Source organism: Gouania willdenowi, chromosome 8, assembly GCF_900634775.1.
Source record: "Gouania willdenowi chromosome 8, fGouWil2.1, whole genome shotgun sequence".
Lineage (NCBI taxonomy): Eukaryota > Metazoa > Chordata > Actinopteri > Blenniiformes > Gobiesocidae > Gouania > Gouania willdenowi.
The window spans coordinates 21,627,182-21,650,652 of NC_041051.1; the positions used below are offsets into that span (position 1 = coordinate 21,627,182).

The 23,471-nt window shown below is 38.2% G+C and overlaps 2 protein-coding genes across 2 annotated transcripts; both read left to right on the plus strand.

Moving 5' to 3' along the window:
* Positions 1 to 403: 403 nt before the first annotated feature.
* On the plus strand, positions 404 to 2,380 carry hcrt (hypocretin (orexin) neuropeptide precursor). Its single transcript, XM_028455735.1, has 2 exons — positions 404 to 492; positions 1,984 to 2,380. Exons 1-2 carry the CDS (start codon positions 415 to 417, stop codon positions 2,347 to 2,349), a joined length of 444 nt encoding a protein of 147 aa, XP_028311536.1. The 5' UTR covers positions 404 to 414; the 3' UTR covers positions 2,350 to 2,380.
* A 3,291-nt stretch (positions 2,381 to 5,671) lies between these two features.
* kcnh4a (potassium voltage-gated channel, subfamily H (eag-related), member 4a) lies at positions 5,672 to 21,936 on the plus strand. Its single transcript, XM_028454834.1, has 15 exons — positions 5,672 to 5,931; positions 9,933 to 10,166; positions 11,041 to 11,181; positions 11,289 to 11,413; positions 12,600 to 12,852; positions 14,423 to 14,580; positions 14,868 to 15,075; positions 15,350 to 15,544; positions 15,629 to 15,828; positions 16,374 to 16,623; positions 16,707 to 16,921; positions 18,336 to 18,607; positions 18,693 to 18,772; positions 18,965 to 19,041; positions 20,304 to 21,936. Exons 1-15 carry the CDS (start codon positions 5,856 to 5,858, stop codon positions 21,240 to 21,242), a joined length of 3,423 nt encoding a protein of 1,140 aa, XP_028310635.1. The 5' UTR covers positions 5,672 to 5,855; the 3' UTR covers positions 21,243 to 21,936.
* The last annotated feature ends 1,535 nt before the right edge of the window (positions 21,937 to 23,471 follow it).

Consider the following 23,471-nt stretch of genomic DNA (forward strand, 5'->3'; position numbering starts at 1 on the left):
AGTGTGGCCCTTGAAATGGCATGTCATTAGAACTGAGAAAGGCCATCACCAGGCCTACACACAAACACACACCCACAGACTCACATTTATGTGCTATTTTAACTAACTATAGCTAGAACTAGCTAGCTTTATTGTCTTCATTCCCTTATCTCTCATCATAATGGTATGTCCTAATCAACCTTCAGCATGTGTTCACAAAGACATACCAGCGGTTCATCAAAGAGCCACTGAGGGTGTCCTGGAGATGCACTGCATCGGGGAAATAATTAATGCCAGCAAACTTTAAATGAGCAAAAAGGGACTCGAGATGTTTTGAGTCATGTCTGGCCGAGTGACGTCTTTAGGACCGACGGTGTGGACAACAGCGGAAAATATAAAAGGCATCTGCTTGTCCCGAAGAACATTAGGAATCAGATGAATTCTCTTTGCATAGCCAGGAAGACGATGTGGCATCTCACCAACTTCCAGAAAGCTGCTGGAATGTCCAACAAGGTAAGGTTTTCACAAAAAAAATGTCATTTAGATTTTAATCATCCATCTTCGTAATGTGCTGTTTGACTTTTTCAACCATTTTGTGTAGTAGAGAAACTAACACTATTTTAAACATCTATTTTTCATTAGTCATAATCAGTCATTTATTACCATACATACTTACTTACATAAGAACGGTGTACATTCTAATATTTTGTTCTGTGTTGAAGGTCAATTATCACCAGTTAATCTGATGTACACCGCAGTGATCAAGAGCTTAGGCTCATCATCAGAATTAATGCTTTTATAATTCATAGAGGAATAATTTTACCCTAAAAATTACTTTTTCCTTTATTTTTTATTTTTGTTTCATTATGTTTTAATTTTATTATGATTTATTTATTGATTTGTTTCACATCTTGATATGATGTAGTGTATGCTTTAAGCTGGTACCACTTCTGTGAAATAATCATTTATAGTCATCTAAAGCACTAAACAAGATTTGGTTTTTAGATGTTTTAAATCCATAGATCTATCTATACTTTTATTGTTTTACTCTTTACACACAAGTAGTAAACAGTTTTAAATAAAAACAGAGAAAGAAGAAAGCAGGTTGTCGTGGTTGATTTGATGTACTGTAGGTGCAGTGACAATGATTTTTATCTCCAAGAGCTAAACTATTTTGAATAAAATGCTTTGATTATATGACGTTCATGGAATTTTTGTATTATAATATAATTGGGCATATTTAGACAACTTTATGTCGATTAATTAGGTTATCATAAAGATTAGATAAATACATCGTCAAATTATAAAAACATGTCTTCAAGTCGTTTATTTTGTTTTTCAAATATTTAGATGTTCTTCATAGTTTTATCTAAATCTTACATGGTTACATGTTTGATCGTTTGCTTGATTAATTGACAACTTAAATCATGACTGTGTCCTTAAATTATAGGAAGTCACCAGAGATGTAAAGAGTACTAACATATCATACTCAAGTATAAGTTTATTGTTGGTAATAAATCTTGCCACGGTTCCTTTGCATCCAGTAAACATCTCATGTATAAACTTAAAAAAGAAGAAACCATATCTTGCACAATTGGAACAAATGTATTTTCCACAAAGGCATCTGTATAAAATAAAAGGTTTGTCAAAATGTACTTTTCTTTTTTTTATTATTTATTTGTTTTTTTTAATAAAATAACACCAATGACAGATGCTTTTTCATGATTGGTTGCATAGTGATTGTAGAATCTTCTGGTGATGTTCTGAGAAAATAAACGGCATTCGGTGTTGTTTTGGTGCGGTTATTACATTTAAATCATTTCCTTTTTTGTAGTTTCACAATGTCCGTTGATCATTTTAAAACAAAAAAATAATGATTAAATTTACGGTTGGGTGTAGAAATGTAATGAAGGACTCAAGTACTCACAAAAGCAACTCAATTACAGTAACGTGAGTACCACAGTGTTTTATTACTTTCTAATGCTGTTGTTTTTCATTCCCTAGAAGCCTTTGGTGTTGGTCCTGATGTTGCTGCTGTCGCAGTTGGCCTGTGATGCTCATGATGTGTCTCAGTGCTGCAGACAGACGTCTCGCTCTTGTCGCCTCCACATGTTGCTGTGCCGTTCAAGCATCACTACGATGGACGGGGCCCGGCCTGGGGACGCCTCAGCTGGGATCCTCACATTGGGTAAAAGAGGGGAGGACGAGCTGCAGTACCAAAGTCGGCTTTACCACCTACTCCACGGCTCCAGGAACCAAGCAGCAGGCATCCTGACCATGGGAAAACGAACTGGGGCGAGGATGGATAAGGACTACATGGACTGGTTGGCACAGTCAGAGAGCACCATGGTGACCCCTGTACCAGTTTAAAGTTTGTATATTGGACACTGGGAAACAAATAGGCAGGAAGACTCATTGTCTCATCATTTATGTTTTTTCGCTAACACTTTATTTGAAGTTTTATACATAAGGCTGACATTACGCTGTTATTATTATGAGATGAGACTTGTCATTAGCATGAATAAGGTGTCATGAAGGTTGTCATTAAGTGTCATTTCTTAACCTGACCTTAACACTTTGTTACCCTACTCCCTAACCCTACCGACCCCCACTTGAAGCAGGTCTGGGCCTGGTTAGTAGTTGGATGGGAGACCACTGAGAATTCCAGGTGCCACAGTGGGGTGGCAGTCACCTCAGTGGTATCTGCCATTGTGTCCTTGGGCAAGGCACTTCACCCACATTGCCTAGTATGAACGTAGTGTGTGCGTGAGTGTTGGTGGTGGTTGGAGGGGCCGATGGCGCACTATGGCAGCCTCGCTTCCGTCAGTCTGCCCCAGGGCAGCTGTGGCTACAACAGTAGTTTGCCACCACTAAGTGTGGAGTGAAAGAATAATGCCTTAATTCTGTAAAGCGTCTTTGAGTGTCTATGATAAAGCGCTATATAAAATTGATGCATTATTATTATTACTAGATCCCTCCACCTAACCCAAAAAAATGCTAACATAGCTCCAAAGGTGTCATAATTTAGCTAATGAAACTCAGCAACAGCCTTCATGACACCTTATTCATGCTAATGACAGATAATCACAGCGCAATGTCAGCCTTATAAAACGTGTATGTATATAAGTAAAGTGTTATTGTTTTTTCACGTGGTGTCACAGAGGGCGTGAAAGATGTAAATAGGTGTAAAAATGTTGTGATGTAATAAAACTGAAGCTTCTCACATGTCTTGTGAACAATCAAAGAATTAATTTGGCCTTAAACACCACGCTCCACATATTATCATTCATGGTCAGTCACCAGTTCACAGGAAGTGACGTCTGCTCTGTAAAATAAATGATCGCTACAATCAACTGGGAGACATGAGTTTGATTCTAATTATTGGGAATAAAGATGGAATGTATTTCAAGAATTCATTCAAGAATATTTTTCATCATTGATGTCCCATGGTGGTACATGGCCACAACAAATTGCAGTACCCGAGTCGAATAGAGTGGGTCGTCCAATAACTGAACGGTTTTGCGTTCGAATCCCCCACTTTCCAAGTCAGTGTCGTTGTGTCCTTGGGCAAAGCGCTTTACCCACATTGCATTCTATGAATGGGTATGAGCTGTGCATGAATGTTGGTGGTGGTCAGAGCAGGGGCCGTAGGTGCAAAATGACAGCCACTCTTCTGTCAGTATGCTCCAGGGCAGCTGTGGCTACAATGTAGCTTACCACCACATACAGTATATAATTGGTGTGAATGAATAATGGTTTCTGTAACACGCTTTTAGTCTCCTTGAGAAAAGCACTATATAAATCAAATTATTATCCCCAGTTAAGCCCTTAAGCTAAGAAATGCTAAGGTATGCTAATATAGGCATTAAGACAAGTGGGTGTATGTATGGTTGTGGGTGGGAAAAACATGGATAGAGGAAACTGGTTATATTTTGCCTTAATAGCCTTTATCCTCAGCCCGGATAAATGCACAAGGTTGTGTCAGGAAGGGCATTCGACCTAAAAACTATGCCAAACTAACATGTAAAGCATAGATAAATAGAACAGCCAAAAAAAGAAAAGAAGAAGGAGGAAGATGGTATTATAAAGTAATAATAGTAATTGTTCAATGTCATTATCTATTCTCAGGTATATCGCCTTTTTTAACATATAAATATTGAGCCTTAAATGTTAAAGATTCAAACATTTTGCATCCTAGTAGTGCCAGTATGTATGTATGTATGTATGTATGTATGTATGTATGTATGTATGTATGTATGTATGTATGTATGTATGTATGTATGTATGTATGTATGTATGTATGTATGTATGTATGTATGTATGTATGTATGTATGTATTTTATTGTAAAACAGCCTACATAGGGTTTTAAATGTATGTAGAAAAATAGCTGGCTGAATGGGGTGTTTGGTTCATATGGGCCTGGTCCATATTGCATAGATAAAACTAAAGTAACACAAAACCTAACTGACTCATACTGTATTTAAACTACTTCAAGACACAAACTCAATCTGTCATTTTCTCACAGCTACTGCTTCAAATGGGCAAATACATCTTTGCTGCAACAACAGCAACAGCTGTGTGAATTCATCAACAACAACAACAAATACAAAACTTAAATATTAGAAAACTAATGAGCCCATTCCTAATTAGGGCTCCATTCAAACGTATCAGAAATGTTGTGGAGAAGCCATGCAAGGCGATGGTTAACCTTTGGGAACAATTTAGGGCTTAGAGTCTTGCCCAAGGAGACTTCAACACACATACAGGTATAACCCTGGGATCAAACTCCCAACCACTGGGTCAGAAAATAGAAAACAGTGTAGCCATCACTTCAATCAATAACAATATTGAATCCTTGTTGGAATCAGTTTTTATACTGACCACAGCAGAACAAGAACACAACACACAATTTGTACATTTTTCTTTTTTTTTTTAAATTTCATACCTTTTATAATGTTTAAAGGTGCAGTCCGCAATGTTGGAAAGCTTGCAAGATTTGAGCTTGCTGGCCAAGACGAGACATGAAGGCATAGAATTTGTTCTTTCCTTTCGGACCGAATGGCAGCAATTGGTCAGTTTTTACAGGACACCAGCATCTACAGAGTATTTGGATCACAGACTCCACCTTCAACACTAAAAAAACCTAATAATGTGACTAAAGACTGTGTGAATAATAGGCTACTAGAAAAATCAGTACAACTTCCTGTATGATAACAGAAGTCAGTGAGTATAATAGCAGTGCTAAAGAGCTTTGTCCAGCGCATTGCATTATTTGCCCTGTACACCCTAAAGGAAGGCTGAAGAATGGGGAAAAACTCATAGAGATCATAGTAGTCTCGTCATAGCTGAGAAGATATTTTTAAAAAGTAAAATGTTTATCGCATGAGAATTCAAAAACATCCAGTGACAGTAAAAACAAATTCTAATATTTGTTTTTGTGGGCGATAAAGTAGGAGGACATGCAGTGTTTGCATTCGAAATATGAAATAATTCACAGTATGCACAAAGGAAGACTGGTTTAGGGTTTGTATGAGAGAGAGAAAGAGAGGGAGGGAGGGATGGCAGGAACCATGGTGAGTGGAGTCAGGCTGACTAAAGCAGTGCACAGAGATGTGCAGCTGAATCTGGAAGCTCACAACTCCTGCTGAAAGAAAAGCTTTAGCAACAGCCGTCCTTGGAGCTTCTATCCTAACGTGTGAGGATTTGTGGACATAGAAGTCAGAAGTTTCCTCAAACGGTGAAGAACAGAACAAAGTTATGCTTTATTAGAGAAGTGGAGGAACAAGGGAAAGTGAAGAAGAAGAAGAAGAAGAAGAAGTCTTTGGGGGATACGCCACAGACACACCACTGGAGCCTTGTCTTGATTTAACCCACAATGCCTGTGATGAAGGGCCTCCTTGCTCCTCAGAACACCTTTTTGGATTCCATTGCAAACCACTTCGATGGGACCCGTGAGTATCTTTTTATCATAAAATCATGACGTATAAATTGTCCATCGCGACAAAATCCAAGGTGATCTATTTCTACTTCTCTGACTTATCAAAACCTTTTTGTTATTCGAGGTCTCTACTCCCTTCCCCCAACGGGAATGTGCCTAAATTGTGTTGCCAATAGTTTTATCTGCGTTTTACTGATTCAGCTCCATCAGGACAGTCTAGCTTTTAGATGTTTCGCCCCGGGTGATTCTTTAACCCACTGTTTAAAATTCACAGGATTTGTAAAACAATGCTGTCAACAAATATGTCCAAGAATAAAGATATGTGATTATTAGATGCTAATTATTGAGAGGCTGTCAGCAGTTCTCATACTTAATCATAGAGTATGATTGTTTAGTCATTCAGCTAAAAAAAGAAATAATAAATACTGTATTACTTACCCAGCAAACTTTGGTTTTGGATCACAAAAAAATATGATTTGGGGCAGTATTGTCTCAGATAGATAGATGAATGGATGGATATGAAATATAATGGGCTTATATGCATGCTTGGACAATAAATCAGTATTTCTCTTATTATATGCTATTTGGAATTCATGATTTTTATGTCTACCTCCCCCAAAAAGAACGTATTTTCACTGCCGCTATGTTTTTTGTCTTATAGCTGCAATATTACATCAAAAGTACTTGGCAGATTTTAATCTTAGGCTGTGGAAAATTCTGTTAAAGTTTGGAGGAAATCCTGATAAATATACTGAATCTGGATTACTTTCAAAAGTAAAAAAAAAAAATCCTATCCCTCATCACTAGCGAAATGTAAAAAAATAATGTCTTGGTTTGTAATTGACAGATTGAATGCAGATTGAGCATTTCAGCGCAAATTTTTTTTAAAAAATGGGGGTGCCTGTACATTTGTACTTACTGTATCATTATAATAGGAACATTCTTTTTACAAGCCTTTAAAATGTAAATGAACATGGTCTCATTATCCAGATCACCCATCCAGAAAACTCCCACTCGTTTACTCTTGTTTCTTGTTTCATCATTTCCTAACAAAGTCATCTTTGTCTTTTCTACTAAAAGTTCATTTCACTTACACTCATCAGAAAACTGAGTTTTCTGTATTATAATATACAAAATTATAAACAATACAGTATGCCTGAGTTTATAGCAGATCGATGCTTCCCACCTCCATCACTGTAACTGTACTGGTGTCTGCAGAACCATTAGTGAACTACAGCCTTTCATACAGCAGTGAGACAGTGGGTGGTTACTTCTACCGCTCCGCAGTAATGATGGTGCCAGCTGTTTCATTTTTTTTTTTGGCTCATCCTTCTCTCGATCTGTGTTTTCGCACTGATCTTCTGAACTAGAAGTGAATGGATCTGACCAAACAGATGACCACATTGTGATGACACTGTCTCCTTTTTACACATCTTGCTTCCACACCCTACTGAAACATGTTCATTAACCAACTCGACTATGAGGTGCCCCACGCACTTCACTCTGATCATTGAATTTAAGTAAATTGAAGAGAATGTTAATGTTTTTACATTGTGAGCATGCAGGGATTAGGGAACTGTCCACATTTCTGACATTTGACAAGTAATATTGAGTACAATCAATTATGCAAAGCCAATCAAATATCATTTCAGGTCTAATTGCCGTATTTTTTGGACTATAAGGCATACCGGATTATAAGGCGCACCATTAATGAATGGGTCTGACTGGGTCTATTTTCATACATAAGGCGCACTAGACTATAAGGTGCACCGGTTTGTTATTATTATTATTATTATTATTAAGACGCGTTAAGCAAAACAAAATAGTCAGATAAGTCAAACTTTATTCAACTCATTAACAATAACGCTCAACATTGTACAGGTTTAACACATAAAATGCAGAACAATACACTCACTTTTTCAGTTCAGTATGTTGAAGCACAGTACTGGTACATACTGTATCACTCCGTGAGGCACCTGACTACGGTAGCCCTAAAGCGCCAAAAATCCATCAAGCAGTGCAGCTTCATAGTTTACCAACGTTGTACTAAAACATTTTGACATATTAATTTCATACATAAGGCGCACCTGATTACAAGGCGCACTGTCGATTTTTGAGAAAATTAAAGGATTTTAAGTGCGCCTTATAGTCCGAAAAATACGGTAAACTAAATGCTTGAATGCAGGAAAACTCCTCAATTATTACTCAAACCATTTCTCACTTCAAAACAGGTCGTTAATGCCGACTGAGGGTGTTACCATTTAAAACAGTAGATGGTTTGTTTGCTGCGTAGCTTTGAAGAAGGAACATTAAACATTCGTGTTCCTTGTGTCTTGTAATTTTCCCAAGTTGAATGAAATTCGCAAAAACTAAAAAACATTAAAAGTCAAATTATATAGGTTATTTTAATGGGTTTAAAGGAGATAAATGTATTTGCTGAGATACGAATTAAAATAGAAATGTAAAACTACCTGTGTAGACGATTGTTAAATTGTTGTTTGATCATCTCTCTAATGCATTTTAATGAATTAATACTAATAATAGTAATTGTATTATTGCCGTATGTTATGCCAGCTCAAATTGCCATGGCAACCCAAAGGAGAAAGTATCTTTATTTAGATTGTGAAAAATACTGAACACATCTCAAGTATAGGTGATATCCACACCAACCCCTAGCTTTGCAACAGTCTGTGAACACACCTCTCTGATCCTGAGGAAGATGTTTAATTTTAAAAAAAAGAAGTAAAAAAAAAACAGCTGGTTAATTAAAATGTGGGAGTCTGCATCTGAGTAATGCATTTGTGAGTCTGCTTACTTTCTTATCTGATAGCTCTTTTTTTATTCCCATTTATAGTGCAGGTGCTAACCAACTGAGTATTGTTATTAGAGTGTAGTTTTACAAACTCACATTGGATTGTCCTGCTTTGAAAGAGAAAGCAAACAAGCTAATGAAAGAAGACACCTCATCCAATGTCATTGTTTATCAAACAAAGGATTCACCTGCTTATGAACCATTTCAACATAAAATCATGCTATTGTCCTGGGTTGAGTGGCCAGAAAATTGTGAATTACTGGGAGGGAGGAAATCATTGGATAATGTGACAGTTTTGGTTGACCTATTCAATTCAATTCAATTCAACTTTATTTATATAGCGCAAAATACAACAAAGTCATCTCAAAGCGCTGAACAAAATATAAAGTCCATAGTAAAAAAAGAAGAAAGATCCCAACAAGAACTTATGCAAAAAGTATTTTTTCTTCTAACCTTACAATACATATCTATATTTCCAGTTTGATAAATGATTCAAATATGGATAAACAAATAGTCAAATTTTGAGTTAAACACTCTTCTGCACACACGGAACATCCACTTCCCCATTACAATAGCTACAAGAATATTATAATTTTCATCTTGCATGAAATCTTCTGGATTCTTTTGTTTTATTGTACTCTATTTCAAAACAGAATCATGTAACTTCAGGAGTTGACTCCTGTTGTTCAGTACTATCCCTATCCAAATCAAATCGTAGGTGTGCAAATACTCAATGAATTAGGCCCACAATAACAAGAGTAGGGTCATAAAACCAACTGGGTTTTAAGCCTGCAGACATAGACAAGAAAAACAGAACAAGACAAGTTAGTAATAATACCAAGACATGATGCAAACATCAGCAGAAGTAAAACAGAAATCAAAGGAAAATCTAAACTGGAAAAGAGGCCCTTAAGCCAACACACTAAACCAGCTGAAAACATGGAATGAAACACAAAATTCACCAATTAAAACCCAGATTGTGACAGGAAATAACTGTGATGATACCCATGACTGTCTCAGAATGGTCTGAATATGAAGTCATCAGAAAACAAGTAACTCAAATTTGAAATGTAAGAGGTCTAAGGATGGCGCTTTGGGGAACTCCATATAGCACTATTTACAGCTAAGAGTACCAATCATTAAATTAATGCTGTTGTTTTGACAATATTTTCCTTGTGCTTTATTTTGAATTTTCTTTACAGATAGTAACTTTTTGCTTGGAAACGCTCAGGCTCGTCAAAGTTTCCCCATCGTCTACTGCTCAGATGGATTTTGTGAGCTGACCGGTTATGTTCGCACTGAGGTCATGCAGAGAACATGCACCTGCAGCTTCCTTCATGGGGCTGAAACCACTGAAAATGTTGTTCAGCAGATACGTAAAGCTCTAGAAGGACAGCTGGAGTACCAGCAGGAAGTGTGCTTTTACAGGAAAAACGGTAAGGATTGCAACTGAGACTGCTCTGGGCTCGTTATTATAGCATTCTAATTTAAAGTCCGTGTAATGCAGAAATAAATGTGTTATGAGTTTGTCACACCACAGAAATGTGTGTCAATGACCACTGAGCCCAATTTGAAAGATGAAAAAAATTGCTAAGTACATAAATTTAGATCTCAAAATCATGGAAAAACTAGCATTTCTCTCTGCTCTTAAATGCTGGGGGAGTGTCAGTTAGAGGCGCTGGAACCACGCCCACGCGCGGGAAGGGCGCCGCCTCCATGTATTAACCCTAACCCTATGGGAGAGTGCAGTGTGAAAGACCAAAAAATAAATAAAATAAAATAAAAAATCAACAAAAATGCTTGGATTGGGCCAAATAAGGCGTCAGCGCAAAGGTCTTCTCCGCCCGAGTCCGAATAGGTGCAGAACTGCGCCCACTAGAGGCAAAAGACAAAATCGCCGTGCAAAGAAAGTGCTAATTTCATTGAAAATGTGTCACCAGCGGATGTTTTTTATTCCCCCCAGTCATAATATGTGATTTGTTTTTGGCTAGGGGCCTAATTGCGCCCGGTGGAGGCTGCAGAGTTGGGTTTATGCTAATGATGGCTCCATGACGTAACGCGGCTATGATTTCTGACCTGCCCATTAAATCCTGAACACAGAAATTTGAAACAGTTTGTGAAACCTAGCTCCACAATTAAATTCTAAATGGTTGAATGGCTTTTTAGATGTTTTAAGAAATACATTTATGACTTATTTAATGTCTTCAGAAGAAAATGGCTGAATTTGCTTTACACTTACTTTAAGAAATGCATTCTGAAAGTTGTTGGCCTTTAAATAATTTTACTGTAATAATATTTGAATCCTTTTAGGAAACCTATTTTGGTGCTTCCTGGATATTGTGCCAATCAAAAATGAGAAAGGAGAGGTGGTGCTGTTCCTGATGTCCTTCAAAGACATCACTGAGTCATACAGAAAGAACATACAAAGCCGTTACTACACTCAAGCTGAAGGTGACACTTCACATCCCTTAATTTTTATGTTTTAAACTGTCATATCCTGCAACAAAAATTTCTAAAACAGGAGAGTGTGGTGTATTTTCTCTATATTTGTGTGTCAGAAACAGTCCACCAAAGTACAAAGAGCAACCATTTCCACTTTTACCGATCTCGGGAGACTGGGAGGAGTATTCTGCACCAGTTGAATAAGCTCTTTTCTAGACGGAGCCAAAACAAACTGTCTGAAGTGAGTGGAAACCTTTACTTTTTAGACAGTTGATTACTATGTATATTACTTTTGATAACAAAATTCAAATGGTGATGTGTTTTGTGCTTTGAATCAAGGTATTTTCAGTTTTGATAGCTGAACACGAGTCTATTATCTGCACTATGAACAGGGACGACATTTTAATCAATGCTAGCATCTGTTATTCTAATCATACAGTATAATCAGTCATCAGTGAGACCGTTTCAGCAATTTTTGCTTGTGAATAAGGGTTTAAAGTTTTCTGACAATTATAGTTGTAACAATATTTCAGTCCTTACTTGGTGTACTATTGCTTCTGCCATGACAAACGACGAATCTTCGGCTAATGACAAACAAATACTGTTTGAGATACAGTTGTATTTAGTTCCAGCGAGATTCATTTTGTCCTCTTTTTGAATAGTATACGTTACGTTGAGGTTTTGTTTATTCAAACAAGATTATTCTGGAACTTTTTATCTCCTGACATGTTTCGACTGTCAACTGCCAGTCTTCGTCAGAGTAGTTCTGCTGATCGCCTTTGATGGTTTCTTTGAAGTTTTTTTTTACTTCCATGTAATAGTTCAATCGGGATTCATTTTGGCTTCTTTTTGAATAGTATGTTAAGTTGAGGTTTTTGTTTATTTAGACAAGATTTTTCAGGAAATTTTAATCTCCTGACATGTTTCGACTCTCACTGCCAGTCTTCGTCAGAGGAGTTCTGCTGATCGCCTTTGATGATTTCTTTGAAGTTTTTCTTGACTTCCATGTAATAGTTCCAGCAAGATTAATTTTGTCTTCTTTTTGAATACCATGTTAAGTTGAGGTTTTATTTATTTAGATAAAATTTTTCAGGACATTTAAATCTCCTGACATGTTTCGACTGTCACTGCCAGTCTTCGTCAGAGGAGTTCTGCTGGTTGCCTTTGACGGTTCCTTGTCGGGAGATAAACAAAACCTCCACTTAAAATACAGTTGTACTTGCAGAAACAATGTGACTTATAGGCACAGTGTATCAGCTTGGCATAGTTCTTGCATGAAACAATAAACTGCATTAATTGTGCTCCTGATCCTTAACCCTGGTTCGTTCTAATGCTGATTAGGTCAAAATTAATTAGGGACTAAACATTTTGTGATGATCGATTTTTGTAAATTCCAGTAATTTAAGTATCTTCTGGTGTTATCTCAGAGTGTTTTCCAGAAATCATCTCTCCCTGAGTACAAGGTGGCAGCTGTGCAGAAGTCCTGGTTCATCCTGCTGCACTACAGCATCTCCAAGGCTTTATGGGATTGGTTAATCCTGCTAGCAACCTTCTACGTAGCCGTCACCGTGCCTTACAACGTCTGCTTTGTTAGCTATGAGGAGGGCAGTGACAATCGATCACTCATCAGTCGCAGCACCATCGGCAGTGACATAGCAGTTGAGATGCTCTTTATTCTTGGTACGATGCATTTTTGTTATTGGTTTCCTGTTGTGATAGAGCTTTCAAAGAGCTACTAGTCTGCTTAGTGTGAACAATTCCAGTAAACTGTTCTATTGGCTTATTACTTTAAATTCAACATACAACACTTAGCGCATGTTGCACACTAGTTGACCGTTGAGTTCAATTTTGTTTACCTTCAGCTTCATTGTAGTGTATAAAAATAGCTTTGTTTGGAGAATAACTCTTTACCAGAGCAGCCACAGCCGTTTCCTTGGCAATCGCTAACACTTGACTCCCTCCCACTTTTTCTCGCCCACTCGAGGTGCCTCTACTGCCCTGGGTTATGAATCATAATTAGATTCATTCCATCTATTTTCTTCTAAAGAAGGCACATCTGTCAGCAGATTGTCTGACTTTCTCCAAGTATGTGAACAATGACAAATACCTATAATGATTGTTCGGGGGCCTGAACCCATTTCTAAAAAACCTTAAACACAGTTCATGTATTTGAACACAGCACACTTACACACTGATTTATTGAATCTTAAAGATTCTTAACATGATCATAGCCTGAAATTTTACATTGTAAACCAAGTAAACAATGGCAGCAAGATAAGAACAGGCATTCATTGTTTCTTTTTCTAAATTGCACGCTAAGGATACTTTGCCGTAAATTCAGTAAATCTAATTATAATGTTAATTTCACAGATTTTTATGTTTGTGTCTTTTTTTGCTTTGTGGAATTATATTAACAGATGACCACATGACGAAAGTGGGGCTTCTTTGTACCAATGAAAAGAACTCAATGTTGATCTAACTGTACAGCGGAAACTGTTCGCATTTTGTATTGTTATTAATTTGAATTTATGTTTATATTCTTTTTCATTTACTTTATGATTGCCAAGCAATATTTTTGTATTGTAATACTGAAATGCATGTCTTGTTTCTTTCTTTCTTTCTTTCTTTCTTTCTTTCTTTCTTTCTTTCTTTCTTTCTTTCTTTCTTTCTTTCTTTCTTTCTTTCAGTGTTATGTGAAGGGTTTTTAGTTGTGAGAACTTTGTTTCATTCTGACAAAACATTTGAACTGTTTTAAACCCTTTCGATTGGTTTGGCAGGATTCACAGGTTTTGCAAAAGCAGCTTGAGAACAGTGTTTTTTTGTTGACAGTTTAGAGAAGTGAGGTGTAATGGAGACAATTTGTAACAAGGGAAAAATAAATTTATCTTTACATACCAGTTGGATTGACTTTGAAAGAAATGTATACCACTTGTTATAGATACCAATCACTGTGGGACAGGAACACCTCAAATAGGCTACAGTTCTGGAGATGCTCGAACAAGGTCATCCAGCTTTGTTATTGTGTGCTTTGTAAAAATGCATTCCAATTCCAAAACTCTGCTTTTTTGCTGCATAATAAAGTATATTCTGCATATATGAAGTTATTGTTTAGTTCACTTACTACCAAATAGGTATCCAGTCAAATAGATTTCATGATAAAGTGACATGTTACCAGTCGGTGGTCATAATATCAAGTCAGCTTTTTAGAAACATTACTTTGATATTTATCTTCTCAATTCTCCTTTTGCAGATATCATCCTGAATTTCCGCACCACTTATGTCGGCAGGTCGGGGCAGGTCGTTTATGACCCTCGATCCATTTGCCTACATTACAGCACCACCTGGTTGTTTGTGGATCTTATTGCAGCATTACCCTTTGACCTTCTCTACGCTTTCAACATAACAGTGGTATGTCTCACATTTTTTAGTCTTTATGTTCTCTGGGCACCTTAAACATGCTATGTTGTGGAAAAGGTGACTGTTTATTTGGTTGATGGGTGACAGAGGGTGTATTATTGAAGCTAAATGAGACATAAAGGTTTTAATGCCCATCCTGCGCATGTGTCCGCTCTCTTTGGGAACTTTGGGTTGACCTCCAACAACACTGACTTTATTCAACGTTCTATTATTTGCAGCCTGGTAATATGTAATTGATTTATTTGACAGATCGCACCTTGTTTTATTTTCTTTTCTAGACCTCCTTGGTCCATCTTTTGAAGACAGTCCGGTTGTTGCGTCTGCTCCGTCTGCTCCAGAAACTGGATCGTTACTCCCAGTATAGTGCTGTGGTTCTTACATTGCTTATGTCTGCATTTGCACTGCTGGCTCATTGGATGGCGTGCATATGGTATGTCATTGGCCGAAAAGGGATAGAAAGCAGTGACCCCATAACCTGGGACATAGGTGAGCACATTTTTCTGCAGTTATGCACCAATTATTTTTCTCCCTAACTCATTAGATTCATTGAGTAAACTGTGGTTTGTCCTTCAGCAGGACAGCCATCCAACTCTACACTTCTTCAGTCATGCTTGAATGTCTGTGTCACATTTTAACCTGTTGTCTTAGCTCCTCAGACAGGAGGGTGAAAGAATCATCTACTGACGCAGCTCTAGTTATTCTGGTTATCAAAGAGCCCCCTACATTGGTCTTATACAAACACTGTCTGACTTCCATCTAGGCTGGCTTCAGGAGTTAGGAAAGCGTCTTGATACCCCTTACATCAACAGCACTGTTGGTGGTCCATCCATGCCGAGTGCTTATATCGCCTCCCTTTACTTCACCCTCAGCAGCCTCACCAGTGTTGGTTTTGGCAACGTGTGCGCCAATACAAACCCAGAGAAAGTCTTCTCTATCTGCATCATGCTCATAGGAGGTGAGTTCAAACTAAATTATGATAAAGTTTTCATCAAATTCTTCCCAGATCAATAAAAGGTCACTCGTTCTTCCATTTCTTCAGCTCTAATGCATGCTGTGGTGTTTGGAAATGTAACAGCCATTATCCAGCGCATGTACTCCAGACGGTCTCTGTATCACACCCGCATGAAAGATCTCAAGGACTTCATCCGGGTGCATCGGTTACCACAGCAGCTAAAGCAGAGGATGCTCGAGTACTTTCAGGCTACATGGTCAGTCAACAATGGCATCAATGCCAACGAGGTGAGTGGAAGATCACAAATCAGAAGTCTTTGTGAGGTTGAATATACAAAGAGAAAAGCTGTTAAAGAGTTACAAGTTGTGCAACCTCTGTGTGTGAGCTTGATTCCAGATTCCGAAATGTCATCATTGAAATGTAGGTTACCTTGAATTCTCAAAGGACCTATGCTATTTCCTTAAGTAGGCAGCTCTTCATTAGGAATAGGATATCACAATCAAAGGCAAAGCATGCTGGAGAGTCATTCCCTGGGATTATATAAGACGAGCTCAAGCAGATATTCATTAACACTTGCGCAATCAGCACTTGGCGATAATCAATTCACTGTTGAAAGTGACAGACTCTGTTCATATTTCCTGAGAACATGCTACTTTTAAAAACACAGGTTGTTGAGTGTGTTTTCATCACAGTATATGGATTTGCAAAAACACATTGTGTACAGTTTGTAAATGAGTTGCATTGCATGGATATTATGGGTCAACTGTCACGTGGTGTGGCGCTTGCATGTTCTGACATTGGCAGCATATTTCTCCCTCACCGTCCTTTTCAGCTCTTACATGACTTCCCGGATGAGCTGAGAGCTGACATTGCCATGCACCTGAATAAAGACATCCTTCAGCTGCCTGTGTTTGAGAGAGCCAGCCGAGGGTGTCTGCGGTCCCTCTCCCTGCATATCAAGACTTCTTTCTGTGCACCAGGGGAATATCTCATCCGCCACGGAGATGCTCTTCAAGCCAATTACTTTGTCTGTTCCGGTTCGCTTGAGGTGCTGAAAGATGGTACAGTCCTGGCCATCCTGGGTCAGTGTAGACTTCCTTCTTTTAATCTCATCTTTTAGCTGTTTTCCTCAATGCAATTCATTTAATCTTAATTATTCACACAGGCAAAGGTGACCTGATAGGGGCTGACTTCCCAGACCATGAGCAGGTGATCAAGACCAATGCAGATGTGAAGGCCCTCACTTACTGTGACTTGCAGTACATTAGTGTGAAAGCTTTGAAGGAGGTGCTTCAGTTATATCCAGATTTCAGCAGCCGGTTTAGCTCTGACATCCATCACAACCTCACCTACAACCTACGAGAGGGCAGTGAAGCTGGAGTAAGACATCTTCTAATAGTTCTGCATTGGGATTTCCAGTCTTTATCACAATGAGTCACATATGTTTTGTTGTAGTCTAAATGACTGCAAATGATTGTGTTTAATTGCAATGAAGTTATGCAATATTATATATACTTTTAATCCTTTGCTTGTAACCACATGCATGCATGAAAGGTTTTGTCTTATAGCTCTTTGAAGTAGTTCTTCATTAAAACATTGTGCCCTTAACTTAAAATCAAAAATCACTCAGAAAAGTGCAAACTTAAAAACATCCAACAAAGTATAAATCAGAAAGTACCAACTCAAAACCCATAAGCCAAAAAACTCGCAAGAAAAAACACAAGAACACGAAGAGACAAATCTTAGGAAACTGGGACTATGAATATGAAAATAAATATCCAGAATAGCAGAAAAAAATCACCCTGTGTTTTCAGCCATACCATGAACAGTGAAGGATAATCAAGGAGATGGGTTATAGAGTGAAAGAGAAGGAGATCTAGAGAAACATTAACAGAGGAACAACAAAATGAGCCCATGCTTATTTAGCGCAGACTTTCAAAAACGGCTGATTAGATCCGTACGTCTCCACTGAGACTCTGTTTGTGTGTGTGTGTGTCTGTTTGTGTTCACGATCGTACACTGATAAGATCACTGTTGATGACATCATCAGTGTTCTAAAACAATGTTTAACAGGAGTTCCACGGTGTGGTTGGGAAAATAAATGGGGATATATATCTATATATTTTTCTTTTGGTTGCCAGAACATCACCAAAATTTAATAAGCTGTTCCTTGACCCATTATCAACATTTCTTGAAAATTTCATTTAAATCCGTGTACACAGACAGACAAACACACACACACACACACACACACACACACAAACAAACTCACTAACAAACTTCCGAAATGTTTGTTTTCGAAAAGTAATAGGGCATAATGAAAACAAAACAAAAGATGGAGGGGGGGGGGCTGTTTTCATTGCCAACACAGCCCTATTTGTGTAGGTGTTGGAGATATTGACTAAACTAGATCTCTTATTGAGTACTTTGGTAACCGGTAGGAGTATGTTTGCAGGATATTGTCTACAATCTGTTAATTTATTCAGTCCAGACGCTATAATAGCTAAAGTAGCTTGACACATTAGCAGGCCTTGGCTCTGTTAAGCATTTATGAGCCTTTGCTAAACAAGACAATTTCCTTCCTTGTGTGATTCATACCATTTACTGATATGGGGAAGTGTTGCTGTTCTTTTTTTTCTTTTTTTTTTTTACTGCAGTTACTTTGTATTTCACGGCACTGATGCATTTGTTTACCTTGTACAATCCACAGGGTCATGTCTCTGTGAATAACAAGCCACCATTTATTATTGAGGCAGAGGATGCTGACCCTAATGACAAATTGAATTCCTCTCAGCAGGGGAAAGTGCCTCAGTTACAGGGCATTTCCGGCCCTGGTAATCCACACTACCGCAGCACAGTGCTGGGAAAGGAGCTCCAGCACCTGAATGTTCTGCCGCTCTGTCGATCACCTGTCCAGGGAGGCACAGGTTGCAGTGCCTCTCCTCAGCGATTGATGAATGAGGAGCTTTCTTCATCTCCTTATCCAGTCCAAAGCTTGAGCAATCGCCCCACCAGACTCCTTATGCCATTACAGCCTTGTGTGAGTCCTTTGAACCTAAGCCCCAGGTAACCACTGGCAACCAGACGTGTTCTTACTTGTTACAGTGTTTATCTATTTAAATGTGTGTAACATCAGTTGTTTCTTTGCAAGGGTTGTTGATGGAATTGAAGACAATGGTCACACATTTCAATTTAATGTGGAGAAAAATGAGACAAAAAAAGATGTAACTGGTGAGTACCTGCAAGTAGCACACAATGGAGGACTAAATGCTAAATGTAACTTTAACTTGAACGTGATATTTTTTACAAACTTTATCTATATAATGACTGATACTCAATCATGACCCTTTTGAGCAGCACATGTTCAGGGTTGTAGATGTATCTCCCTTTCAGCTTTTAAACATCTTTCTCATTCCCTTTCAGACCCACTGCAGATGAGCACTAACTTACTGCTGGAGACAGAAGAAGTGAGGCAAAACATCAACAAGCTCAACAAAGAGGTATTTGTAAAAAAAAAAAAAAAATATTTTTTGCTCAAAACTACTGAGGCCCTAAAGAGACACGGATATTTTTTTTATTGCGCGTGAAGCTAATAAGTGAGCATGTAAAAGTTCGAAGAGAGCATGTAATAGTTTTAAGCGCGCACGTAAAAAGTTTTTCGTGCACGCTTATAAATGTCAGTCATCAGGCTGCATGTTCTGCTCATAAGGAGGATCTAGTAAAGCTTTATTTCAGCCTTAGGGTTAGGGTTAACAAGTACCTTTATGTGCTTGCTTACGCAATACTAGTATCACATGCTTGGGTGTAACTTTTACGTGAGCATGCAATAAAAAGAAAATTACCTGTGTCTTTTTAGGGGCTTCGTACGAAACAGATCGGAATGGTTTGCTACACTTTCACAAAAATCAAGAAGCAGCCACTATATCAAAAATAAGTAGATCAAAATGCTTCAACCTGTTATAAGGCTGCACAATTAATCGATACAAAATTGAAATTTTGTCATTTTTAAAAGGTTAAAATCAAAATTTTATTTTTCCAATTACGAGGGTAATTGCGCATTGAGTCTCTCTCCCCAGCCCGTCTTTGGGCTGTGCTCCTCAAGGCCACCGTAGTAATTAGCGTTACCCAAGAGACGTGGAAAAGGATTACAGATGTGGTAGCCTTCCACTTTGCTAAGGACATGGTCCCTTTACAAACAGTTGAAAAAAACAGGTTTCAGACATATTTAAAGTGATAAACCCCCTTTTTTTTTAAATCCCAAGGGATTAATTTATGGTTGGGCAGGTTGTTATTTTATCAACCCCACAGGGTATTTAACATTATTTGCAGTTGCACTTTATTACCAATACAGAAATTAGTTTTCACTTTCTTAATTAAAATAAAATACTTGAAATAATTTAATCCAGTGTCTTTTTTTTAAAGGAGAAAAAAAAATCGAAATCAAAAATCGAGTTTTCTAAGTAAAAGAAATCAGGATTTTGTTTTGAGCTAATATCGTGCCTTAACCTGTTATGATGTCGGGTCAGCAAGTAAAAAGATAATAGCTAGAAACTCCTCCAAACTCTATTGCTCAGTGCTGTCCAATTGGGTCAGAAATCTGTAACAGGCCCATCCTTTTTAATTGCTATTTTTAATTAGATTTTTTTTTTTTATGTTTTATCCCTTATTCTATTCTAGTCTAATGTTTTAACAACTGTATAGGACTGTGTTTGTGATAGCCAATCTCTACTGTTTAAACCACAGTCAGTTGTTTTTCTTCCAGGTGACTGGTTTGAATCAGGAAGTTTCCAACTTGGCGAAGGAGCTGCACGACATAATGCATCTTATGCAGGCTCATTTGACCGTGCCTTGTTTTGCTTCTCCAGAAATCCCTTCGTCATATGGAATCCATGTGACGCCCAATTCTAGTGTAGCAACCTCCAACAACTGGCCACCTCATGTTCCTTTAACTATATCCACTGGATTACACCTCCATCATGATGCCATCAGCCACCAGAGAAGCACATGGGGCCACAGTGGGGTAGCTTCTCAGGCCATTAAGCCCACCATGCTACGCTCACCAAGCAATGTGTCATCCTGTTTACACCTATGTTGCTCCGACAAAGATGGTTCCACAGCTCACCGGATGCAGAGTCCATGTTGTGCAATTCAAAGCCCGAGAGCAAACACTAACTCACCTTATATGGGTCACAGTCATGCCCACGGAGGCCCATCCCTCCTGGCCATCAGTCCTAGCTTCAATAGCTCGAGTCAGGCCTCAAAGGTGGCTCACAATGCACCAGTTCCAACAGATAACAGCTCTCACACCTTTTGGAAGACGACAAATTCTAGCCACCTTCATTCAGCCTTCCTTCAAAACACATCTGATGCCTTTCTTAATCAGAACCGGCCTCAGACGCCAATCCATTCCTCCATCACTCCGACTGCCCAGCCTCAGTGTCACACAGCCTTTAGCTCCCTGACACCCACCAGAATCCACACTTCAACACACACTGGGCAGCAAATCTTTGTCCATAGTCCTAAAAACAAAGATCCAGTGGGATCCAGCCCAGTGAAATGCCCTGAAGATCTTATGTGTGCTTGGCAGGAGCAGGTGACAACCCAAGACTGTAGAGCTTATCAGTATCAAGAGAGGACAGATCATACTAAATCTCATTGTACAAACACTAGTGTTCTGGACACGAAAGAGGCAACAGATTAATAGACCCTTCTGTAACTATGCACTGGGGCTGGTAATGTTAAAGGTCACAGGGTAATTTGTGATGAACTCAAGCTTTAAGGGCTTCCTAATAGACTTCTTCTGAGAATGTGCCTGTACATAGGGAGTAAGTTACAGTGATTTAAACATGTAAACTCCCTTTGCTGCTGTTCCATGGTAGCTAAGAATAACAGTGTGTTGTCTATTGACGACATTAGACGGTGGATGGTTCCTGCATTGAAGAATTTTCTTCAAAACAGAACCTAAAGGTGACAGGAAGGAAAGTTGGAAATCGCCCTGAAGTTCACAAGCCAGGCAACAGGAAAAGGCAAGCTACCAAGACCTCCAGGAAACCAGTGATCTGTCCATGCTGACCCCAAAATTATTGAAGCAATGGAGATGATAACAATGTGGAGAGTAAAGAAGTAATAATAATAATAATGCAATGGATTTTACATAACGCTTTATCATAGACACTCAAAGCGCTTTACAGAATTAAGGCATTATTCTTTAACTCCACACTTAGTGGTGGTAAGCTACTATTGTAGCCACAGCTGCCTTGGGGCAGACTGACATAGTGCGCCATCAGCCCCTCTGACTACCACCACCAATACTCACTCATACACTACATTCATACAAGGCAATGTGGGTGAAGTGTCTTGCCCAAGATCACAATGACAGATACCACTGAAGTGACTGCCACCCCACTGTGGCACCTGGAATTCTCAGTGGTCTTCCATCCACCTACTAACCAGGCCCAGACCTGCTTAGCTTCTGAGATCTAACAAGATCAGACAATGACAGGCTGGTTTGTAATCAAGTACTATACGTAAGTAGAATAGAATATCCTTCATTGTCACCTATGTACAGGTAGTGGTACATACATGACATTTGGTCTTTGCTTAATATTGTACTTTTTACCCCACTGCATTTCTGTGAATGCTCTTGTTACTAAGTGTTGTGGCGGTTTTGAATGAAATGAGACAGAGTCAAGTTGAAAGGTTACAGGTCAGATGCGGATACAGGGTTTATTTGGTCAAAGGGTTTTTTGGGGCAGACCGGATTGGGATTCAAAGGTTTCAGTGTGTGTGTGTGCAATGAATCTGTAGTTATTCTGTGCTCTCAGGGTTTTGTATGCTGCTGATAGTGCTAAGCATAACAATGACAGAGTCTCAGAGTAGAGGCCTTGGTAAATGTTATCAGTACGATCGTATCTGGCCTGCTTAGGGCAGTTTGACGAGAAACGACGAGGAGAGCTTCTGTAATCACATATAACTAAGTACTTATTTCTACTGTCATCTTAAGTTTTTTTCTCATCAATGCAAGGGCAAATAAGAGAGAGGGAGGTCATATCTAGCGCTGTTCTGTGGACAATCACATTGGCAGAAATTGACCCTAAGAAGGATGAAGATACTCCGCCTGAGCATTATTTTAACCCAACATTCAAGGTTTTAGAAATCAACAATGATTTGTATCATAAAAGCAGCAATTTAATGCTGGCAATATAAAGTCTGGTTAGCTAAACAAAATAAGCAATGAACATTGCATTATTCGTCATTTTGGTTAAATAAAACAAAGTGTTGAGGAATGTAGTTAGTCAGTCAGCCGAGTTGTCAAACTCAGGCTTCTTCTTATCTTTATTTGTGAGATGTTGAGCCTATTGAGCAGCTCTTTATTCATTCTGTGAATAATGGTGATTTGGTTGGTTTGATGTGTTTTTTTTTTAAGTTTTTTACACAAACCTAAATGTTATGGTAGTTAATAAAACTCCACAGTGTTATTAAGTTTTACAACGCTACTATATAAAACATGTAACAGATTGTGGATCAGTGCTTTCTTATGCAATTATGATGATAATTAGGATCAAAATTTTGAATTTCTGTACATTCAATACTTATGGGATTTTTTACTTCAGTACTTTCACTTAAGTCATATTTTGAATTTCAACTGGTATATAGCATTCTGCTGATACTCTGATCTGGTGTATTGATAAGATCTCAAATAAAAAACAGCATTAATAAACAAATTAAATTAAACTAATAAAATGTAAAGTCACATTGTGAATGAAACTGAAAGGCTTTAGATTGTGTGGATTTTAGATTAAATGTGTTTTGGTCATTATTTTACCTTTATTTCCTTTTTAATTTGCAAAATTCCATGCAAGTATCCTCGTAACATGTAATTTTTAAGCTTAAACTATAAATGATGATAGTTATTTCCCAATAAACACAA